The sequence below is a fragment of the Sciurus vulgaris genome (assembly GCF_902686455.1).
Source record: "Sciurus vulgaris genome assembly, chromosome: 2".
NCBI lineage: Eukaryota > Metazoa > Chordata > Mammalia > Rodentia > Sciuridae > Sciurus > Sciurus vulgaris.
In genome coordinates this window covers 7,302,489-7,321,282 of record NC_136462.1, presented here as the reverse complement: position 1 = coordinate 7,321,282, position 18,794 = coordinate 7,302,489, and the positions used below count along the sequence as shown (strand labels likewise).

Genomic DNA, 18,794 nt, shown 5'->3' with positions numbered 1-18,794 from the left:
CAGACGGCAACTGGCCTTGGAAGGCAATGAGCTCATGAATATGCACAGGCCAGTCCTCATAAATTATGCATCCCATAGTCGGGAGGCTGAGGAGGGCTGAGTGGTTTTCTGCCCCAGGCGACAGAAGGCTTGCTCACAAGGACTTCTTGTGAAGCTCACATTCCGGGCTCCCTCCTTCTCCCCCATCACAATGACCATGCGGGGCGCCCCCCACCCAGCTCTGGTTTGCAAAGCAACCAGCGCCCGGACTGTGGCTTCACTGATGGTGATGCCGATGCTGCGGGCCCGCCCTTGATCAAGCCCAGGGCTGCCCAAAGCATCTGACCTTACAGGGCGGAAGGCTGTGTGCAGAGGTGGGACTTGCCTGTTCTTACCCTGCAGCGTGCTCGGGTGTTGGCCAAGTGTCACAGAACAAGCCCTGGAGTCGGGAAGGGGTCCAGGTCCCAGCAGGAATTGGGGGAAGGCTCTGCCTTCCCTCAGGGAGGGGTCTGGGCAAGCAGAGGGTCGACTGGGTTTCTCCTCTGCTTTCCGCCCACTCAGGTGCCAGAGCTGGGCACACAGAGGGCTCGCTGCCAGAGGGCGGGGGTTCCTGGGGAGCTCCAAATGCCTACTCGAATCAGGGTTGCCCCTCCCTGAAGGGCCTTCCCCCTCCTGCCAACCCCCTACTCCCAGGCGCCACAGCAAGCAGGGAGAAAGAAAAACGAAGAATCACAGACAAATCTAGAAGCCCTAGCGGACGCTGCCAGGGTCCAAGCCAGACAGTGACCACAGAGTTCTAGAAACGTTAACTCACTTAATCCTCTCTACACCCTCAGAGGCGCTGTCATGATCCCCACCTTACAGATGAGGAAACTGAGGCTCAGTGAAGTTGAGTGACTTGGGTGCAGTCACACAGCCCAGAGTGGCCGCGTCAGGATTCGCACTCAGGCTGCCTGGCTCCAGAGTTACAACCACCTCACTCCTGCTTGCTCCACATTCAACCCCTGTGGTGCTAGCACAGGATGTTCCCACGGTGGGTGCTCCTTAATACCTGTGAAAGGGATGGCGGGCGCTGACAGGCCCCAGGCAGGCTGGCGAGCAGGCTGGCAGGCAGGCCACACAGACCCACAGTGGCTTTGGGGTCCTGGGATGAGCTGCGCCTCCTGGGAAGAGCAGAGTGGCCCTTGCTTGTCTGAAGGGGTTGGGTGGAGCCCCAGAGGTCACAGGATGAGTATTGGAAATGATCTCAGCTGAGCCAGGACGGAGGACCAAATAGCTCAAAATCCAAGGTTAGCAAAACCCAGCACCTGATCAGCCTGGGGTGCCAGCGACAGTTAGGGAGATAGACGCAGAAAGAACTGGTGGACTCTGTGGCCGAACCGAGGTGGGTCAGACGGGCAAGGACAGTACATAAGTTAACACTGGGCCCCGAAGCAGACAGTGACCTTGACTTTCAGCACCTTCATCTATGTCATGGGGACAAAAACAGCACCTGCTCCATTGGGTTGTTTTTAAATCTATTTTTTCATAAGCTTTAAAAAATTGTAGTGTGGGATCTGGGTACTGTGGTGCATGCCTGTCATCCAAGCCAATGGGGGAGCTGAGGGAGGAGGACCACAAGTTCAAAGCCAGCCTCAGTGACTTGGATAGGGTCTCAAAACATAAAAGGGCTGGGGATGTAGCTCAGTGATAGAGCACCCCTGGTTTTAATCCCCAGTACCCCTCCCAAAAATTGTGGTGTCCATGTGTACAGAAAAGTGCAGAGATCATAAGCTCGCAGCTTCACGAATTTTCACACAGAGCACTCCTGAGTCACCAGTTCTTTAAGTAAGAAGAACATCACAGCATCAGAAACCCCCTCGACCTTCACCAGTCACTGTGCCCAAAGACGAACACTGTTTGGATTTCTCATACTGAATTAACTTTGCTTGTTTATAGACTTCATGAAAATTAAAACACCAATGGAAGTATTCCTAAGGACACAGAGCAACTGCAATTCACACACGTTCCTGGTAGAAAGTTATGACCATTTTGGAAAACTGATATCATCTACTGTATCGGTTCATTTTCTGTTACTGAAACAAAATGCCTGAGGCTGAGTAACTTAATAAAGAAAAGAGATACATTTAGCTCCTAGTTCTGGGGGCCCAAGAGTGTGGTGCCAGCTTCTGCTTATCTCTGGTGACATGGCCTCACAATGGCAGGAGCAACCGTGTGTGTGTGTGTGTGTGTGTGTGTGTGTGTGTGTGTGTGTGTGTGTGTGAGAGAGAGAGAGAGAGAGAGAGAGAGAGAGAGAAAGTGAGAGAGAGGGAGACTATATCACTGGAGAGGAAGCCAAAGAGGCTGAGGAGTGGCTGGCTTGTTCTTTCCACAGCTGTCTCTTGAGAACTAACTTGGGGTCCCTCGAGAACTACCTTAGTCCATTCTCAGGGAGGATCCCCAGTCACCCCACCAGGCTCCACATCTTGAAGGCCTGGGGCCTCTGTAGGGCCACACTGAGGACCAACACAGAAGCCACTGGGAGACTTGCAAACCACATCCAAAGGACGCCTGGGCACACGTGCATGGTGTGTGTTGAAGAATGACCATAGAGGGGGCGTGCATGTGAAAACACACTCCATTCACACACACCCAGGCGCGTGAGCAGTGAACCCACGGATCTCCGGAAGGACAGCAGCAACCCAGGGTAGCCTTGAGCTGGATGCTGGCAATAAACAGATGAGCACGGAGACCCCAGGCAGAGCACTCCCCCAGCAGGGAGGGAGGAAGGCGAGGAGCAGGAGGAAGCCCAAGGCCCGAGGAGCCAGGCAGGGCAGGGCAGTGCACATGAAGGCTACGGCAGGTCAGAACAACCAAGGGCACAGGGGTCATGCTTAGGGAAGCGCGAGGCTGGCCTGTCCCTCTCCCGAGCTCCCATCTCTAGGTCCAGACTCAGGTCTCCATCCATCTCACCAGCTGGATGCCTCGCCTGCCTGGCTCCCCAGGGGGGTGATGGGTGGTGACAGGCAGCCCCACCATGTGGCCACACCCACCTGTGCATGCAGGGGAGGGGACCGACAGCTCTAGAGGGACTGGGGCCACAGGAGGCTCGGAGCCTGGGAGGCCATAGTCCTCCTGCAGAGGCAGGTGTGGATGTTGGGCGGCTCTGCCTCTGGCTAGCACTGGCTCGGCCGAGGGTCTCGAATGCTTCCGGGGGAGGAGACAGCTTGGGCGGGTCAGCTTGGGTGTGAGTGGTCCTACACTGGCCACTCTTCTGCTGTGCGACATGCCCCTCTCCCCGCCCTCTCTGTGACTCGCCTTCCTGGCGCCTGCTTCCTCCCCTGCCCTGCTCACCTGTTCCGCCAGCTCCTCCGCACAGGGTCTTCATTGGTGGCTCTTCCCATTCCCCCTCTCAGCCCTGGGATTCCGGGTGAGACAGGGACAGCTCAGACAGGGACTGGGATTCTCGCCCGATTGTTCTGCCCCCACCAAGCTGTCTCCATGCAGGACGGCCTCCCCTCTCCAGCCGACAGCCCCTGCTCTGAGCTCATCATGCTGGGCCTCGGGGCTAGAGCCTCCACCAGCCACCCCTGCTAGGTGCCCTTGTCCTCCTCTCTCTCGGCCCCTCCCACCAAGGCATCAGGCCTGGGCTGCCTCCTCCATGTCCACCCTCTGTGGTGGACAAAAAAGACGGAAATTGCTCTGCTGCTGGGGCCTGGTCTTGGTGACACGTTCATCGCCTCTGTGGCCCGCAGGCCCATCCCACGGCTGTCCCTGTGCTGCCCATGAGACAGCCAGGGCTCTGAGGCCAGAGGGAAGCTCTGGGGGCCTCTGCCAGACGCCACGGCTCCTTTTCTGTCCTGTTCAGTGGATGACAACACTAAGAAATGCATCCGTCACCCTGGTGTGAGTCTGAAGTTCAGGCAGGTCCTTCTTTCCAAGAAGACGGCCATGGCCAGGCTGTGAGGCCATTCTGCTGATGAGGGGTCTCTGCCACCAAGTGCCCTGGCCATGCAGAGCCACCCTGTGGTGCCTGGGGACAGAAGAGCCCTGGGAGGCCGGAGGGGGTGTCTGTGGAGCGACGAGGGGAGAGAGCAGGCTGTCGACAGTCCTGTGAGTGGGTTAGGGAAGAAAAGAGACACTTGAAAACTCTGATATCACTCCTGTAACCCCAGTGGCTCAGGAGGCTGAGGCAGGAGGATGGTGAGTTCAAAGCCAGCCTCCACAACTTAGTGAGACCCTGTCTCTAAATAAAAAGGGCTGGAGATGTGGCTCAATGGTTAGGCACCTCTGGCTTCAATCCAAAATGAAAGAGAGAGAGGGGTGGGGGGGAATGTTCTGATATCGGCCATATGAGCGTTTAACAGCAAGGACCTCTGAAATGTCCCATGAATCCAGCCCTGGGGTGCAAAGACGAACCAGACCCCCAGAGCCCAGCTCCCAGGGGGACGTCCAGGGTCTGGGAAAGGAGGGCAGGGCAGGGCGAGGCCCAGGTCTAGTCTTAGCCTGGGGGCTCACCAGCCATTGTTGGCCAAGAGCCATGGAGGGGACAGGGAAGGAGGATAGGGACAAGATCCCAGCACTTTGTCCTCTGCCAGTGGAGCAAAAATGGGCCAGTAGCCTGAGCAGAGCTCCAAAGAGAACCGATCCCCACGAGGGCTTGGGGGCAAAAGAACCAGAGGCCGAGTCGGCTGCCCGGGATCCACATGGAGACGGGCGCCTCCGAATCTCCTGGGCAGGTGCCGTCTCGCTGCCACTGACCGGCGCTCCGACAAGCCGCAGGCTCTGAGGGCCAAGGTCACGTGTGGCGCCTCCATGGCCTCCAGTGTAGGGCTCACAGGGTCTGGTGAGCCGATAAGGCCAGAGGGTCAGGCAGGCTTCCTGAGGGCACACCTGAGGGTGCCGCTGCGGTCACACGTAAGGAAGCGCAGGCCACCACCCATAGCACAGCCCGGTCGGCGGGAGCCACGTGCATGTGACCTTCAGGCGCAGTGCGTCCGGGGCCCTTGGCGTGGTGGCCAGCAGCGCGTCCGCGCAGGGTGTGGGGACCCCCAACCTCTGTTGCGCGGCTCCTCGGCCCGTTCCTCTGTCGGAGTGTAAAGTACACTCTCAGCCGCTTCAGGGGCGTCAAGGAAACCCGGATCTGCAGTCGCCACCGCCGCCCCTCCCCCAGCTCCCTGCCATGGAAACTGTCCCGCTGCTTCCCGAGCGCCCAGCCCAGCCCTGCTCCCGCCCCTGCTTTCGTCTTGAGACCCTGACTCCTCCAGGTATCATGGAGTGGGAACAATACCACCTTCCTCCTCTCTGCCTGGCGCTTCTCAGCCCGCGTTGCTCTCAGGGCTCCTCCGTGTTGTAGCATGTGTCAGAATTTTCTTCCCTTTTAGAGCAGAATAATATTCCGTGTGTGTACATGCGAGGTTTTGTGTATCCACGTCCATCCACGGACACTTTTGGCCACTCTGGACACGGGTAAGCACCTCTCCGTCCATTTCCCTGCCTTCAACTCTCTTTGTTATGTTCCTAAAAGCCACGCTGCTGGATCACAGGCTAAGCTTATTTTTGATCCTGTTTCAGGGAGTGGATGGGTAGTTCCTACCACACGTTGCATAGACCAACTCCCCATGTTAGGCGGGCTCAGCCGCAGCAGCACAGGCCGCCGGGCCCTTCTAGAATTATTTAATATCAAAGGAACAGCTCCACGAGTCTAGACCTAAAAAGCAGGTTTGAACTCTTCATCCTTGAAATTCTATTGGACAACGTTAAACGTCTGCCCAAATCAACATCAATAATTTGTTTCCCTTGGCAAGGAAAAATGTTTAAAATTTAATGAAGCCAGCAGATTTCCACAGCCCCCTGTAGCCAAGCAGCAATCACACTAATAAATGGCCAGAGCTTTTCTTGTAAGAATGCTTGCACGGAGAGAAAGGGCCATTCTCTAATGGAGCAAGGATGCCACGGTGTCCACAGGAAACAAAGTGCAATCCATCATTCGGGGGAGTTTACTTTGAAAAAGCAGCGCCTCCACTGGGAGTCACAGCTTTCCAAAGGTCCTCTTGCTGCTTCTGCTGATTCATATTCCCATAATTCCCCCACTGCATAATATTTCCCCATCTCCATGGCGACTGTGAGAAGAAGGCCTGGTGAGGAACTTCAGGGTTTACTTCTGATTTCACTGAAAGTGGACTGCACGCTTGTATTTTAAGGAGGAGAGAGACCTGGGGCTCCCTGAGCAGGTCTCGCTAGAGCCAAGAGGAACCATGGGCTGGGGGACAGCAGCCGGCAAGCTGGCCCTGGTTCTCGCACTTTCCAGTCCTCCCCTCAGAGCCCCAGCTCCTTTTTCAGTAAAATGGTGCAGAGGATGGGAACCAGGATTCCCTGGGGAACCAGTCGAGAACCGCAAGCTGTAAAACCTTATCTAAAACAAACCACCACCACAACAAAAAACCCAAATGCAAGGCCCTGTTCCGGGCCAATGCGTTGCTGTCAGTGGCTTTCCTGTGGCCTCCCCGGGCCCCTCACTCACACCCATGTCTGTGACCTAGGGGACAGGAACTTGGCTGTATGCCTATTCTGAACCCTCCCCTTCTCCCAGCACGTGAGTCTACTCAGCACAGACCCCAAGAAGTGCTTGAATTCAAATCTGATCCAGCAAATGCTTGGCAAGCCCATTCTGCACCCGGTTAGGGGCGATGGGGTACATGGGGGAACTGAGTCACCCTGACTTGAAGATGCACCTCTGACTTCCCAGTAGCTTTGTGCAGGGTGGCGGATGAGAGCAGCCGACATTGGATCCAGCACTGGATGCTAGGTTCGCCCTCGCTACCTTTGAGGGCGGAAGCATGGTCATCACCAGTGCCGCATGTGGAGTGGAATCATTGGAAGGGTACGTGGTTCTCAGACGTGACCCAGAGGACAGAGGAATTCACTCTGCGCACTACCGTAGCATCTCAGAGTGTTTTGCAGAGTGGCTTTCTGAGCGGGGCTGAGGATGTGTCGGGGAGGGGGATGAAGGATTGTGGAGGTGACAGAGCTGCCTTGGAGAAGCGGATCTTGGGCAGAGGCAGAGATGAGAACAGCACAGGGTGGGCCAAGCGGACCTACTGACTTCTGGTGCTCAGGGTTCCTCACGATGTTATGCTGGGGACGCTCAGGTCCTACGTGTGCAGGAGATTCCTCTGAGGCCGCACCTCCCACGCTGGCGCTGGCACTGGCGACGTGAGCACCCCAGGCCTTCTTTCTCCCCCTCCTCCCTCCGCCTGGGAGCAGGGCCTTGGCCCTCCAGCTGTGTTTCCCACCAGTCCCTAATGCCTCCTCCAAGTGCAGGCCTCCTGTCCTGTGTCACGGGGCCACTTCACCTTGTCTCCTTTTGCCCTTCTCCCAGTTCCGGTGACGTCTACACTTGGTTGTTCATTCTCCTTCCTGGAAGAGGGATTCCCTCCTCCGTCTGCCTACAGTGGTTTTCTAGAGTCAGAGCTGTGTTCAAATTCCAGTTCCCACACTTCCTAGCAGTCCTCCTCAGTGCAGGCTGCCATAAGAATGCCGTAGACCGGGGACTTCAACCATGGTTACTCATCACAATTCTGGGGCCAGAAGTCCAGGATCGGGTGCTGGCAGAGCCAGTGTTCACTGAGAGCTCGCTTTTGGTTTGCAGACAGCTGTCTTGTGTCCTCACATTGTGGTAAGCAAAGAGAGAGAAAGCAAGCTCTCACACCTGTCACCTCCCAAAGGCTTCATCCCCTCCTGTCATCTTGCTGGGGTTAGAATTTCCGCACACGGATTTTGAAGGGGCATGAACATTCAGTTCATAGCTCTACCACAGTTTTGTTTTGTTTTGTTCTGTTTAACATCTCGGGCCTCCTTTTCTCCATTTACAAAGCAGGGATTATGGCCAAGGAACAAGAATTATTTAATTACATAACAAGCTGAGTGCAAGGCTTTGTGCCTAGGAAGAGCATCCCTGTCTTCCCTCTCCTGCTCTTCCTTATAGCAGTCTCCATTGGTATCAAAATGATCTGTATCTGCCTTGCCCTCTGGATGCTGAGTTTTGCAGGATCTGTGGCTCTGCCCTCTGTGTTTGCTACCCTAATAAACTTGTTCTCAAACTTATAAAACCACAAGTCACAGAAAGAAATACATTTTACATCATAACCTGTTGGTATAAGTAACAGATGAAGGGATTGAGGGAATGATCATCTACATCATTGCTAATTTTTATTGTTATTATTTTAGTATTCTACAAATTGCTGACAAGAGGGTGTTAAAAACTAGTGTGATATGGAATTGCCTATTGCTCCCTTTTAAAGTTGTCATTTTTGCTTTGTGATTTTGAGATTCTGTTATTAGGCACATACACATTTATTATTGCTATATCGTCCTTTAATCATCATGATGTGTTTCTTTTTATCTCTGGTAGTACTCTTTGTCTTAAAGTCTGTTAAATCTTAATAGTGCCACTCCAGCCCTGTCATACGTCCTGTGTTCATAATATATAATTTTCTGTCCATTTACCTTCAACCTCTATGTATCTTTATTTTTAAAATGAGTCTCTTATAGACAGAGATTCCATTCTGGTAATCTCTGCCTTCTCATTATTTAGTCCATTAATGTTTAATGTAATTATTGATTTGATTGGATATAATTATGTCATTTTATTATTTATTTTGCATTTATTCCTGCTATGGCTTAGATAATTGTCCCCTAAAGGTGCATGTGTTAAAGTCTTTGTTGCTAGCCTGGATGCTATTGGGAGGTGGTGGAATCTTTGGGGGAGGGTCTAGTTGGAGGAAAGGGATGTTGGGATCCCCGCCCCTCCATCTCTTTCCTTGCTGCCCTGCTCTGTCCCCATGAGGTGAGCAGTTCTCTTCTACCGTGTGCTCCCATCATGATGCACTGTACTGCCACAGGCCCAGAACCACAGGGCCAAGCGACCATGAGCCAAAACCTAAAATCACAACTCAAAATAAGCCTTTTTCCCTTACTAAGTTTTTTATTTCAGGTGTATTTTTTATAGTAATGAAAAGTTAACTAAAAAAACCTCCATACTTTTTAAAATTTCTCTATTCGCCTTTCCAGTTTTTTAATTGTCTTAATAGTTTTAGTATTTTAACTTATATCTATTGACTTTTTAGCTGTTCTCTTTAGTATTTTTAGAGATCATCGTATACACCTTAACTTTTCACTGCCCACATGATATTGCATCATTTTATATAGGTTCATTTATCCAAACTCCCACCATCCTCTGTGTGTGTGTGTGTGTGTGTGTGTGTGAGACTAAGATTGGAACCAGGCATGCTCTACCACTGAGCCGCCTCCCCAGCCCTTTTCATTTTGACAGTGTTTTGCCAGGTTGCCAAGGCTAGCCTCTAACTGGCCATCCTCCTGCAACAGCCTCCTGAGTCACTGGGATGACACACATGTGCCATTGCACCCAACATCCACCCCCCTTCTTAGGACAGGTGTCGTGTATACGAATTCTCATTTGTCAGTGACATTTTTTCCAGAACTTTAAACTGCCCTTACACTCTGGCCTCCATATCCACAGCCACTCCCTGCATAGCCCCAGTGCATGGTCTGTCTTGTGGTCTGCTTTTAAGGCTTTATTCTTTACTTTGTTTCTATCAACTTGACTATCATGTGCCTTAAATACAGTGTTTTTAAAAATATATTTTAGTTGTTGACAGATCTTTATTTTATTCATTTATTTATATGTGGTGCTGTGAATTGAACCCAGTGCCTCACACGTTCCTCTACCACACTCTTTATGTGGTTCTACCACTGGGCCACACCCCCGGTCCCTAAATACAGTTTTATTCATTATTCTGTTCAGATTTTCCTGAGATGTTAAAAAAATCTTTTTTATTTATATATATTTTTAGTTGTAGGTAGACACAATACCTTTATTTTATATTATGTAGTGCTGAGGATCAAACCCAGGGCCTCACACATGCTAGGCAAGCACACTACCACTGAGCCTTAACCCCAGCCCTTCCTGAGAGTCTTGAAACTGTAATTTGTTTCTCTCTAAATGTGGGACATTTGTGGCTGTTATTTCTTCAGATACTTGTCGCGCCCTGTCTTCTCCTCTGCTTCTGGTACTACGGGACTGTCCGTATGTCCCTGCTATAGTTTTATTTGTTTCTCTCTCTCTCTTCTTCAGATTAGAAAGTTTCTGTTCACCTCTCAAGTCTATGGATTTTTTCCCTCTGTCATCTCTATTCTGATACTGAGTCCAACCAGTGATTTTTCTTGTCTCAGATATTCTTCAGTTCTGAAGTTTTCATGATTCATTTTTATTTTTAAGTCCACAAATCAGTGATTTTTTGTATGTTCACAGAGATGTGCAACAAAACCTTTCATTACCCCCAAAAGAAACCACATGCCCATTAGCGACCGCCGGCCGGTCCCTGGTAACCATTAATCAACTTCACGTCTCTATAGCCTTACGCTGCGCATCTCCTGGGAATGGAGGCCTACAACGTGAGGGCCTCCAAGCCTGCCTTCTTTCTTCAACACGAGATCTCAGGTTCACCCAGGTCACAGCCTCTATTAGTACTTCATTCCTTTTTATGACTGAATAATATTCTATTGTGTCGACAACCACATTTTTTCCCCTATGCAGCAGTTGGTAGACTGACATCAGTCAGCGTCCACTTCTGGGCTACTAAGAATAACACTGACAAGTGGTTTGTTTATATGTTTTATGCTTCTTGACAGATATGTCTTCTCTTTATATTTATTAGATCATAGTTTCTTTATTTCACTCAATATTGTTATAATAGCTGCTTTAAAGTTCTTGCCTAATAATTCCAATGTGTGGATCATCATAGGATCGATATGTGTTGACTGACATTTTTCTTGAGAATGAGTTGCTTTTTCCCATCTCTGACACTTATACATATATATATACATAGACATTGTATAAATGTATGTGTGTATATTTGTATATATATATGTACACGCATATACATGAACATACATGCATACACATGCATACACATGCATACACACATACGCGTACTACATACATTTTGGGGATTATATCTGGGTTTGTGAGTGTTCTGTGGTGCAGACTCTGGGTTTTGTGATTCTGTTTTGAAGAGTTGCTGTTTTAGTTTCATCGGGCAGTTAGCTTAGTCAGAGGCAAATGTAGTCACACTCATGGACTGGGGTTCAGACTGCTTTTGATATCCCCAGAACATGTGCGGTTTGGGGTTCAGACAGAAGCGGACAGAGTTCACGTCCATGCCGGCTCTTTCTCTCCTGTCTTTCCTTTCTTGTTCTAGCCTCCTCTCCTGGTTCCTCTGCATCGAGGGACAACAGGCCTTCTGCTGGAGCTTAGTTACACTGGGCTACCACTACAGTGTGGCCACCCTCAGGGCAAAGTCACACACCGCACCCTTCCCGCCGAAATCCACCCTGGGGGGAATGATCCTTCTAGGTTTTAATGCTGCTCCAAAACCTCCTTCTGTCAAGGCCACAGGTCCCTCGGTGGTTTTATTTTTAAATACTTACTACTTAGTCATCGACGGACCTTTACTTTCTTCATTTATATGTGGTGCTAAGAATCAAACATAGTGCCTCGCACATGCTAGGCGAGCGCCCTGCCACTGAGCCCCAGCCCAGCCCCATCGGGTTTGTTGAGCGGAGTTCGTGCTATCTGCAGGGGTGCTTAGGACCTTACTCTCCCTACCAGACGTGGAGCAAAATCAGAGCCCGTGCTTACCCTCCCAGTGGTGTAGCTGATATGTTTCGCTCTCTTCCACAGCACTGCACTTTCGAGATGCTGGCCTTAGTCTCTGCCACACTGATTTTATGGCCCCTTAGAGGGTCACAGCCTGCAGTTTGGCCCGAGGTGCTCTCTCGTGGGCAGGAGGTCTCCCCTCCCGCCCAGAGGCTCCGTGTGCTGAACACACAGGGTGCAGAGCGGTCACAGGCGACCCCTACAGATGGGTGTGCAATGGTGTCCCCTCCTCCGTTCCTCTGGGCCCACAGTGACCAGGCCCGCAGTCCCTCAGGTGCAGTCCTCAAGCTAGCCCACGATTTAGACCTTCGCACCTCGCGGACGCCTTGGAGCGGCAACACAAGGCCGCCAACTTTTGATTTTGCTAGATAAAGACATTTAATAAGGTTGACCACCCACTGTGGCTGTCACTTCACACAAGGTAGGCTGTTTTATCACCCCAAATGTCATATGAACTATCTCAGAATAAATCAAAGTCCCGAAGTGAAACACATTTGCTTTCATGACAAACTCAGGCCACCTTTTCTTCAGGGTTCCTTGGGCAGCATTTGGGAGTCTCCCATCCAGCCAGGGCCACAGGAGCTCCCAGAATCCATCCGTGTCGGGCCCAGAGAGGGGCAGTCATTACCCAGGACTGAGCATTGGGAGGAAAGAGGTTTCCTGTTTTCCCTGGGTAATTCTCCACTGAAAATCCATCTGACTCCAGAGATGCAGCCTGGCTCCCAGAGCCCCTCTCTGCTGGGTAGAATTCCCAGGCCACCAAGTGTGCCGAGTGTGCCGCACTGACTGTCGTCGTCCCCCTGAGGCAGCCCCGGCTGCCCTACTTGCTATTACCCAGATACGCAGGGTCTTGTGGCAGAGAGCAGGAGCCTGGATGGGGAGCGGAGGCAGCCTGGCGAGCTGGTGCTTCTCCCCTCGCAGACCACACCCCGCTCCCCCAGCAACCCGGGAGCCCCAGGGGCCCTTTAGAGCCTGCATAATGGACGTCTGCTCGCTTCTGGGAAACCACCAACCCATCTTGCTTAATGGCCACAGAGGCAACCGGACGCAGGCATTCTGCTCCTAAACCGCCTCCCGGGCTCCCCTTGGAGGAGGGGCAACAGCGGCTCACACCGGAGAACCTGGCTTGGTGTCTTTCTTCTGCTTCTGGAAGGCTGGGTAAGCATCTTCCCTCATCTCACCCTCGGTCCGACTTCCTGGGAGGCTGGGGTACCAGCCATGGGGAGCCCCACAACCATACTTGGGGTGGGCAGGAAGAGTCTAGGTCTGAGAAGACCCCCTGGCAGGGCTCTCGGGGAGACGGCATGGGAGAGGGGCAGCCAAGAGGCCCTGGCTAAGCGCAGAGGGCTTGGAGTTGGAACTGAGAAGGTGGGGCTCCAGCAGGGCTTCTTCCTCTGGTTTCCAGAATGCCTGGTGGCACAGATGGCAGCCTGGGACCTCAGCACTAACCCCTGTCCACACTCTTCCCCAAGACTCTTTGCCTTCCTTTTGGGTAGGCAAAGCCCAGACTCAGTAGGCACACACCAATGGTCAAGGCAGCTGTGTAACGCTCTGGGTTTTTGTGATACTGTCCACCTCATCTCCTCTTCTGGGATCCTTCAGACCTCCGCACATGCAGCAGCTAATGGGTGCATGCCTGGCACTCCAGGGCACCTCCAGCCGCAGCCCTGGACGAGCAGATTGTGCACATTTTAAATAACTCCTGGGGCCTGGTGTAGGACAAGTGTCCAAATACATGACTGATGGGTGGTTTGCAGCCATGGGCACATGCCCTGCCTGCCTGTGAGGGCAACAGGGATGTCAGCTATGCTTGTGGTACCCCGCAGCCCCAAGGGTAAGGAGCAAACCTGCTGCATGCGCTTGAAGCCCCAGGTAGGAAAGAAGCTTAAGAGATGAAGGGAAGGAGGAGGGGTGTCTTGGCAGCATGCTCTTGAATAAGAAAGTTAAGATTTTAATTGCAAATCTTGCAAATCCCTCTGACAGCTTGACTTTAAGGGAAAAGATGAGCTAAATTTACCCCAGCCAGTTAAAGAGCCCAAAATTCAATTTACTAATTAGCTTAAAATGGAAACTAGTCCAGTTATCATAAAGAGCTTTTCTGTTTAAAAAAAATACAGAAAGAAAAAGAGTTGTTCCTCGTTTCATTCCGCCATGCACTTGAGCACCAACACGTAACCAGGAGTGCAGCTTGCGGGTGCACTGGCCGTGACAGGCAGGCAGTGTCACAGCCTTCCTGGACGGTGACAGGAGCCCTGCCCTAGGTACAATACTGGGATGGGGCATCAGGCCTGACCTGTTGCTCATTACCAAGCATCCACGAATGGTCCAGTCTCTGTTCTTCGGGAGTGCAGCACCAGTGGGTAAGCCAGGCAAGGTCATGAGAACCATCACACACCTGGACAGGTCCTGGGTGTGAAGAGTTCCCAGGAGGCAGGGCTACCTCTGGGAGGAAGGCTCCGAGGGTAGATGGCATTCAAGATAAACCTTGAGAGATGGTGAAGAGGGAAAATGTGGAGCAATGAGAAGGAACAGGTGTGAGGTGGGAAGAGGGGGTGGTCCATTTCCCAGGCAGGTAGACTGAGGCACAGTGGAAAAGGTCGTTCCCATGCCAGCAAGGTTGGCCTGGCCCTGTCAGTGTGGGCTCACAGACCGGGCTTCTTCTTCACGTGGTGGGCTGCGGGGATTGAGGGAGCCCCTGAGGACCTGAGCTGGGAGTGGGTGGATTATAGCCTCACGCTGGCAGCTCAGCCGGCCACTGTGTGCGGGATGCGCTGTCATGGCTGGGGTACGTAGTCACTTAGTGTAACTACAATATGATACTAGGAATGGCATGCCAGAAGCAGGCGTGCCATTATTAACCTCTTCCTATGGAATGGCAGCCTGGGGAGAGAAACAAAGACGCTGAATGAAACCTTTTGTAGATTCGTCCAGGACATTATAGGCGTGTTAATAATCGTGGCTCAAAAAGTAACATTTGGGAGGAAGAGCCTTCCACAGCACGATTTCGTGGCACGGTGTATGTTTATACTCTTCCAAGGAAAACAGATGGTTTTTCTAAACTTCAGCTCTCTTTGAGATGATTTTCCGTCTGCTCTCAAACAGTGCCATAAAATGTCCCAGAAGCAAAAATAAAATCAGAGCAGGTAGCACAGCTCCTCATACGAGAGCTGGTCCCTGTATCTGTGGTTCCACAGCCACAGATTCTGACACCCACAGATTGGAAATATCTGGAAAAAACTGTGTCTACTGAAGCTATACAGATGTTTTCTCTTGTCCCGATTCCCCAAACAATACACCTAACAGTTATTTACATAGGATTTGTATTTTAGGAGGTAGTGTAAGTAATCTAAAGGATAGGGCTGGACAGGGCTGGTGGTGTGGTCAGTGGAAAAGCCCTTGCTGAGCAGGTGTGAGGCCCAGGGTTTCACTTACAGTAACTGCTACCACCCAAACACACACACACACACACACACACACACACACACACACACACACACTCTACACAGGAGGATGTGCACAGGATTGTGCAAATAACTCTGCATTCTATACGAGGTACTTGTGCACACTTGGATTTTAGAATTAGCAAGATCCGGAGCCAATGCCCCATGGATAACCAGAGATGAATCTACAAAAGAGCCTCCCTCTCTAATGCCAGTGCTCTTAGAGACGATGCAGGAAGGAAGCAATTTTACCCGTTATAAGTGAAGGAAAAGTGAACACCTGTGAAATTGTGTTGAACCCCCAGGACATAGAGACATGCCTTTTGCTGTTGTGTTTATTGGGTGGAGTTGGTTTTAAATCACTGAGTGACATCACTACGAGGGCACATAGTAATGTATCTAACGACCTCATCTCAGTATATGGCATGAAAATGAATTCTAATTTGTTGTCGTGAGTAAGAGGGTCCTAGTGAACTCCCCTGTTCTCACAGGGTGAGAGCTTGCCTGGAAACGTGCTCCCCAGCTACCTTTCAGCTGCCACCTCTATTTCTCAGCAGAGTGGACAATATATGAAAACAGGACTTTATGCATCATACTATTGTGCAGGAATGCACTTTTTCCTGGAAGATTTACCTTAAAATCGTGAGCCTTAGCCACACATTATCCCGAACTCAATTGATTTACATAGGATTTTTAGTTTGGGGGAAACCCAACTGCAACGCAAAGCAAAGTAAAAAGGTACGTAGATCTTTCACCACCCAAGATTTTCTTACTCAAAGGACAGGTCCCTCTTGGGCTGGAGTTGAGACTTGGACTGGCACAGTTGCCGGCCTCAGAAGATGGCTCCGCAGATGTCTGCAGCGCCGACGACTGACCGAACTCACAAATAAGAGCAAATAAACAAACAGAAGCTTGAGAAGTTAGATTAAAACGCACGAGTGACTTTAAAGTGAGTTTAAAATTTGCCATGTCACACACTGTGCTTATTTTAAAAAATCAAATAGTTCCACAAGGCTTAAGACTAAAAGGGGGGGTGGCCGTTCCCTTCCCTGGTTTCCCACGCCACGCCTCACCCGTCCTCTTGCGTGAAGCCACCGCCGCTTCCGAACGTCATCTTTCCTTTTGGTATGCAATTGCCTTTCTTGGAATAGCGTCCACCGCTGCTCTCTGGTCTTCCTGGCTGCCAGGACACACTGGTGCTGTCCCGCCCCCTTTCCTGGGGACTCCTCCCATCTCTCCGTTCCCACATCACTCTCTTGGCAGCTCCTGTGTGGGATGAGCAAGCCAGGTGCCACGTGGTGAGCAGGCCCCAGGCAAATCTCAGACGTGGGACTTTTTTTCTTGACTTCTGTGATAAAAATCTAGATGACTGGCAACTTTATTTCTTGCCACTTTGATGCTGTGAGGCAGCTTCTGATGTTTTTTAATAACCCTGTGTGAATCTAAAATAATCTGCTGCAACGCACAGCGTGGATGGATGCTGAACCTTTCCATATCAGCTAGGATGACCATATAATTTATCATCCCCACCAGAATACTTCAGCGAGTCAAAGGGAGACATTAGCCACCAGCCAGGACACAGGCAGGAGCCCAGCTGTCCCAGGCACCGCAGGATGAGCAGTGGCTCTAACATTAGCTTATTTACTCTGTGGTTAGCCTGTGGTATGCCAAGAACTACCACGAAACTTCACAATAGAGCAAATCACCAAATGTCCTGAAATTGACATTATTCGGTGGAAAGGCTACAGGCAAAGATTAACATACAATGTTCTGTGGCACTTACAATAGAGACAGTGATGGCGAGTTTTATGAATGCAATGATGTTTCTAAGAAGAGGAAACCAACAACTATTGCTTTTGATCTTCCACTTCACTTCAGATACTTTGAAACATGTGTAAATTCTTTTGATGAAATACATCATTAAGAATGTCTGAGTGAATAGCCTACGGGGGTAAAAAGGTCAAGGGCTTCTTAGATAATAAAGAAGTATTCTGTCTCTTCGGACAGTAAACAAATTATCTAAGAAAATCTCCAACTTTCGTGGCTCTGGGGTGTCAACATTTTTATAATAGAATAATGGAGTTGGAGCGACCTTGATAAGGCTGTCTGAGCAGAGTGCTGCTTCTCAGCCGACCCTCTCCTCTGTCCTGGTCCATCCCAGCCAGTGACAGCGTTGGTCCAGGAGCTGGGTTCACCAGGCTAAGAATATCTTGGCTTTTTAGGATCTGATACCACACCTAACGCTCCCAGCCAGGTGCAAGGCCAGGGCACCCACAGATTCAGTGGAAAGACATTTCCATCAGCAGGAATCTCAAGAGCAAAATCCCCTGGGGCAGGCAATTAAGGGGTTTTAGGGAAATGAGAAGCAGAGTGGACTGCTGAGAACAGAACACATCCCCAGCCAGGAGCACTAGGATGGGAGCAGGAAGGACCCCGAGAGCCAGTGTGCGGATTTGGGACTTGGTTTCATGAGCTGGGAGCCAGGAAGGACCCCAAAAGCCAGTGTGCATATTTGGAACTTGGTTTTGTGGGCTTCTTTTCCTCCAGTGAGGACAATAATCTTAAAACTGGAGGGATAGGAGAAACATCCCTCTGGAGGTGTTGTCAGGAGTCCAAAGAAGGCAAGAGATGGCAGGAGACTGCAGTTCTCCAGGGCTCCACCAGCCACCCTTAATTTTGCCAGATGGGAGTCACAGAAAACTGGGAAGGGAGAAAAGGTCAGCATTTCCCAAAGAACAGAAAAAGTTGGATTCTGGAAAATGCAGCTGATATGTTTGATATTAATATGGGTTCTGAGCAAAGATTTCAACAGATCTTTGAAGAGCTAGCGTGTCGACACTTGGCAGGAAAGGTAGTTCCTCAGAGCCCAGCCAACCACCTTCCTCTTCTCGTGGTGTAACCAGACTGGCTTTCAAAGCAGTGGCAGAGATTCTTCTCAAACCCCCTGGACAAACAGAGGAAGACAGGCAAACAGCTGGACAAGCAGACCCAGGGATAGGCAAAGAGCTGATCGGAGGTGCAGGCAGGTGTCCCCAGTGCTCCCTGCAGGTTCTGTCCCCTTCCTGCACTGATGATGTGCTCATCAATTACCAAAATGAGGAGACCTTAAAGGCACATTCCCTGCTGTCACAAAGCTGATGTGTTACATGTCAGATTTAAGAGTTTAAGAGATTTTGGTTGTAAAAGGATGGATGGAAACCAATAAGATGACATTTAACAGGGATAAAGATAAATTCTGTCTTTATTTTATTTTATTTTTTTTTTTTAATTCTGTCTTTAGATAGAAAAAAATTAATTAGCTCAGTACAGAATGGGGAAGACCCAAGAGCAATTCATTTCAAAAAGACTGATGGGTTTATAATTGAGCAGAAATTCAATGTGAAACAATAGCCCACATCCTGGCTGCTCAAAAAAAATCAATATAAACTTTGGATACATCAATAGAATTATAATATTCAAGGTTCTAAAGGGAAGTACCACCAGGTCAGAGTCCTCTGGGGTTGCTGTGTGCAGTTATGGGTTCCAGGATGCAGGGGAAAGTTGACTTGGTGAGGTGGGATGTGCATCTGGGCAGATGAGGGGGTCTCAAAGTGGTCACATGATGGACAGGGAGGAAATGGTGTTACTCTGCAGACATGAGGGCTGCCTTCCAAGTT

The 18,794-nt window shown here is 50.6% G+C and overlaps 1 protein-coding gene across 6 annotated transcripts in view; it reads left to right on the top strand.

The window, feature by feature from the left end:
- EML1 (EMAP like 1) overlaps positions 1-18,794 on the top strand; it is a 162,635-nt gene that overhangs the window by 22,720 nt on the left and 121,121 nt on the right. Inside the window, exon 2 of one of the 6 annotated variants that reach the window (XM_079129485.1) lies at positions 12,640-12,856. The exons of the other annotated variants lie outside the window; for them this stretch is intronic. Within the exon in view, the coding sequence (XP_078985611.1) occupies positions 12,724-12,856 (133 nt within the window). The 5' untranslated portion in view covers positions 12,640-12,723. The remainder of the gene's footprint in view (positions 1-12,639; positions 12,857-18,794) is intronic. 6 annotated transcript variants of the gene reach the window in all.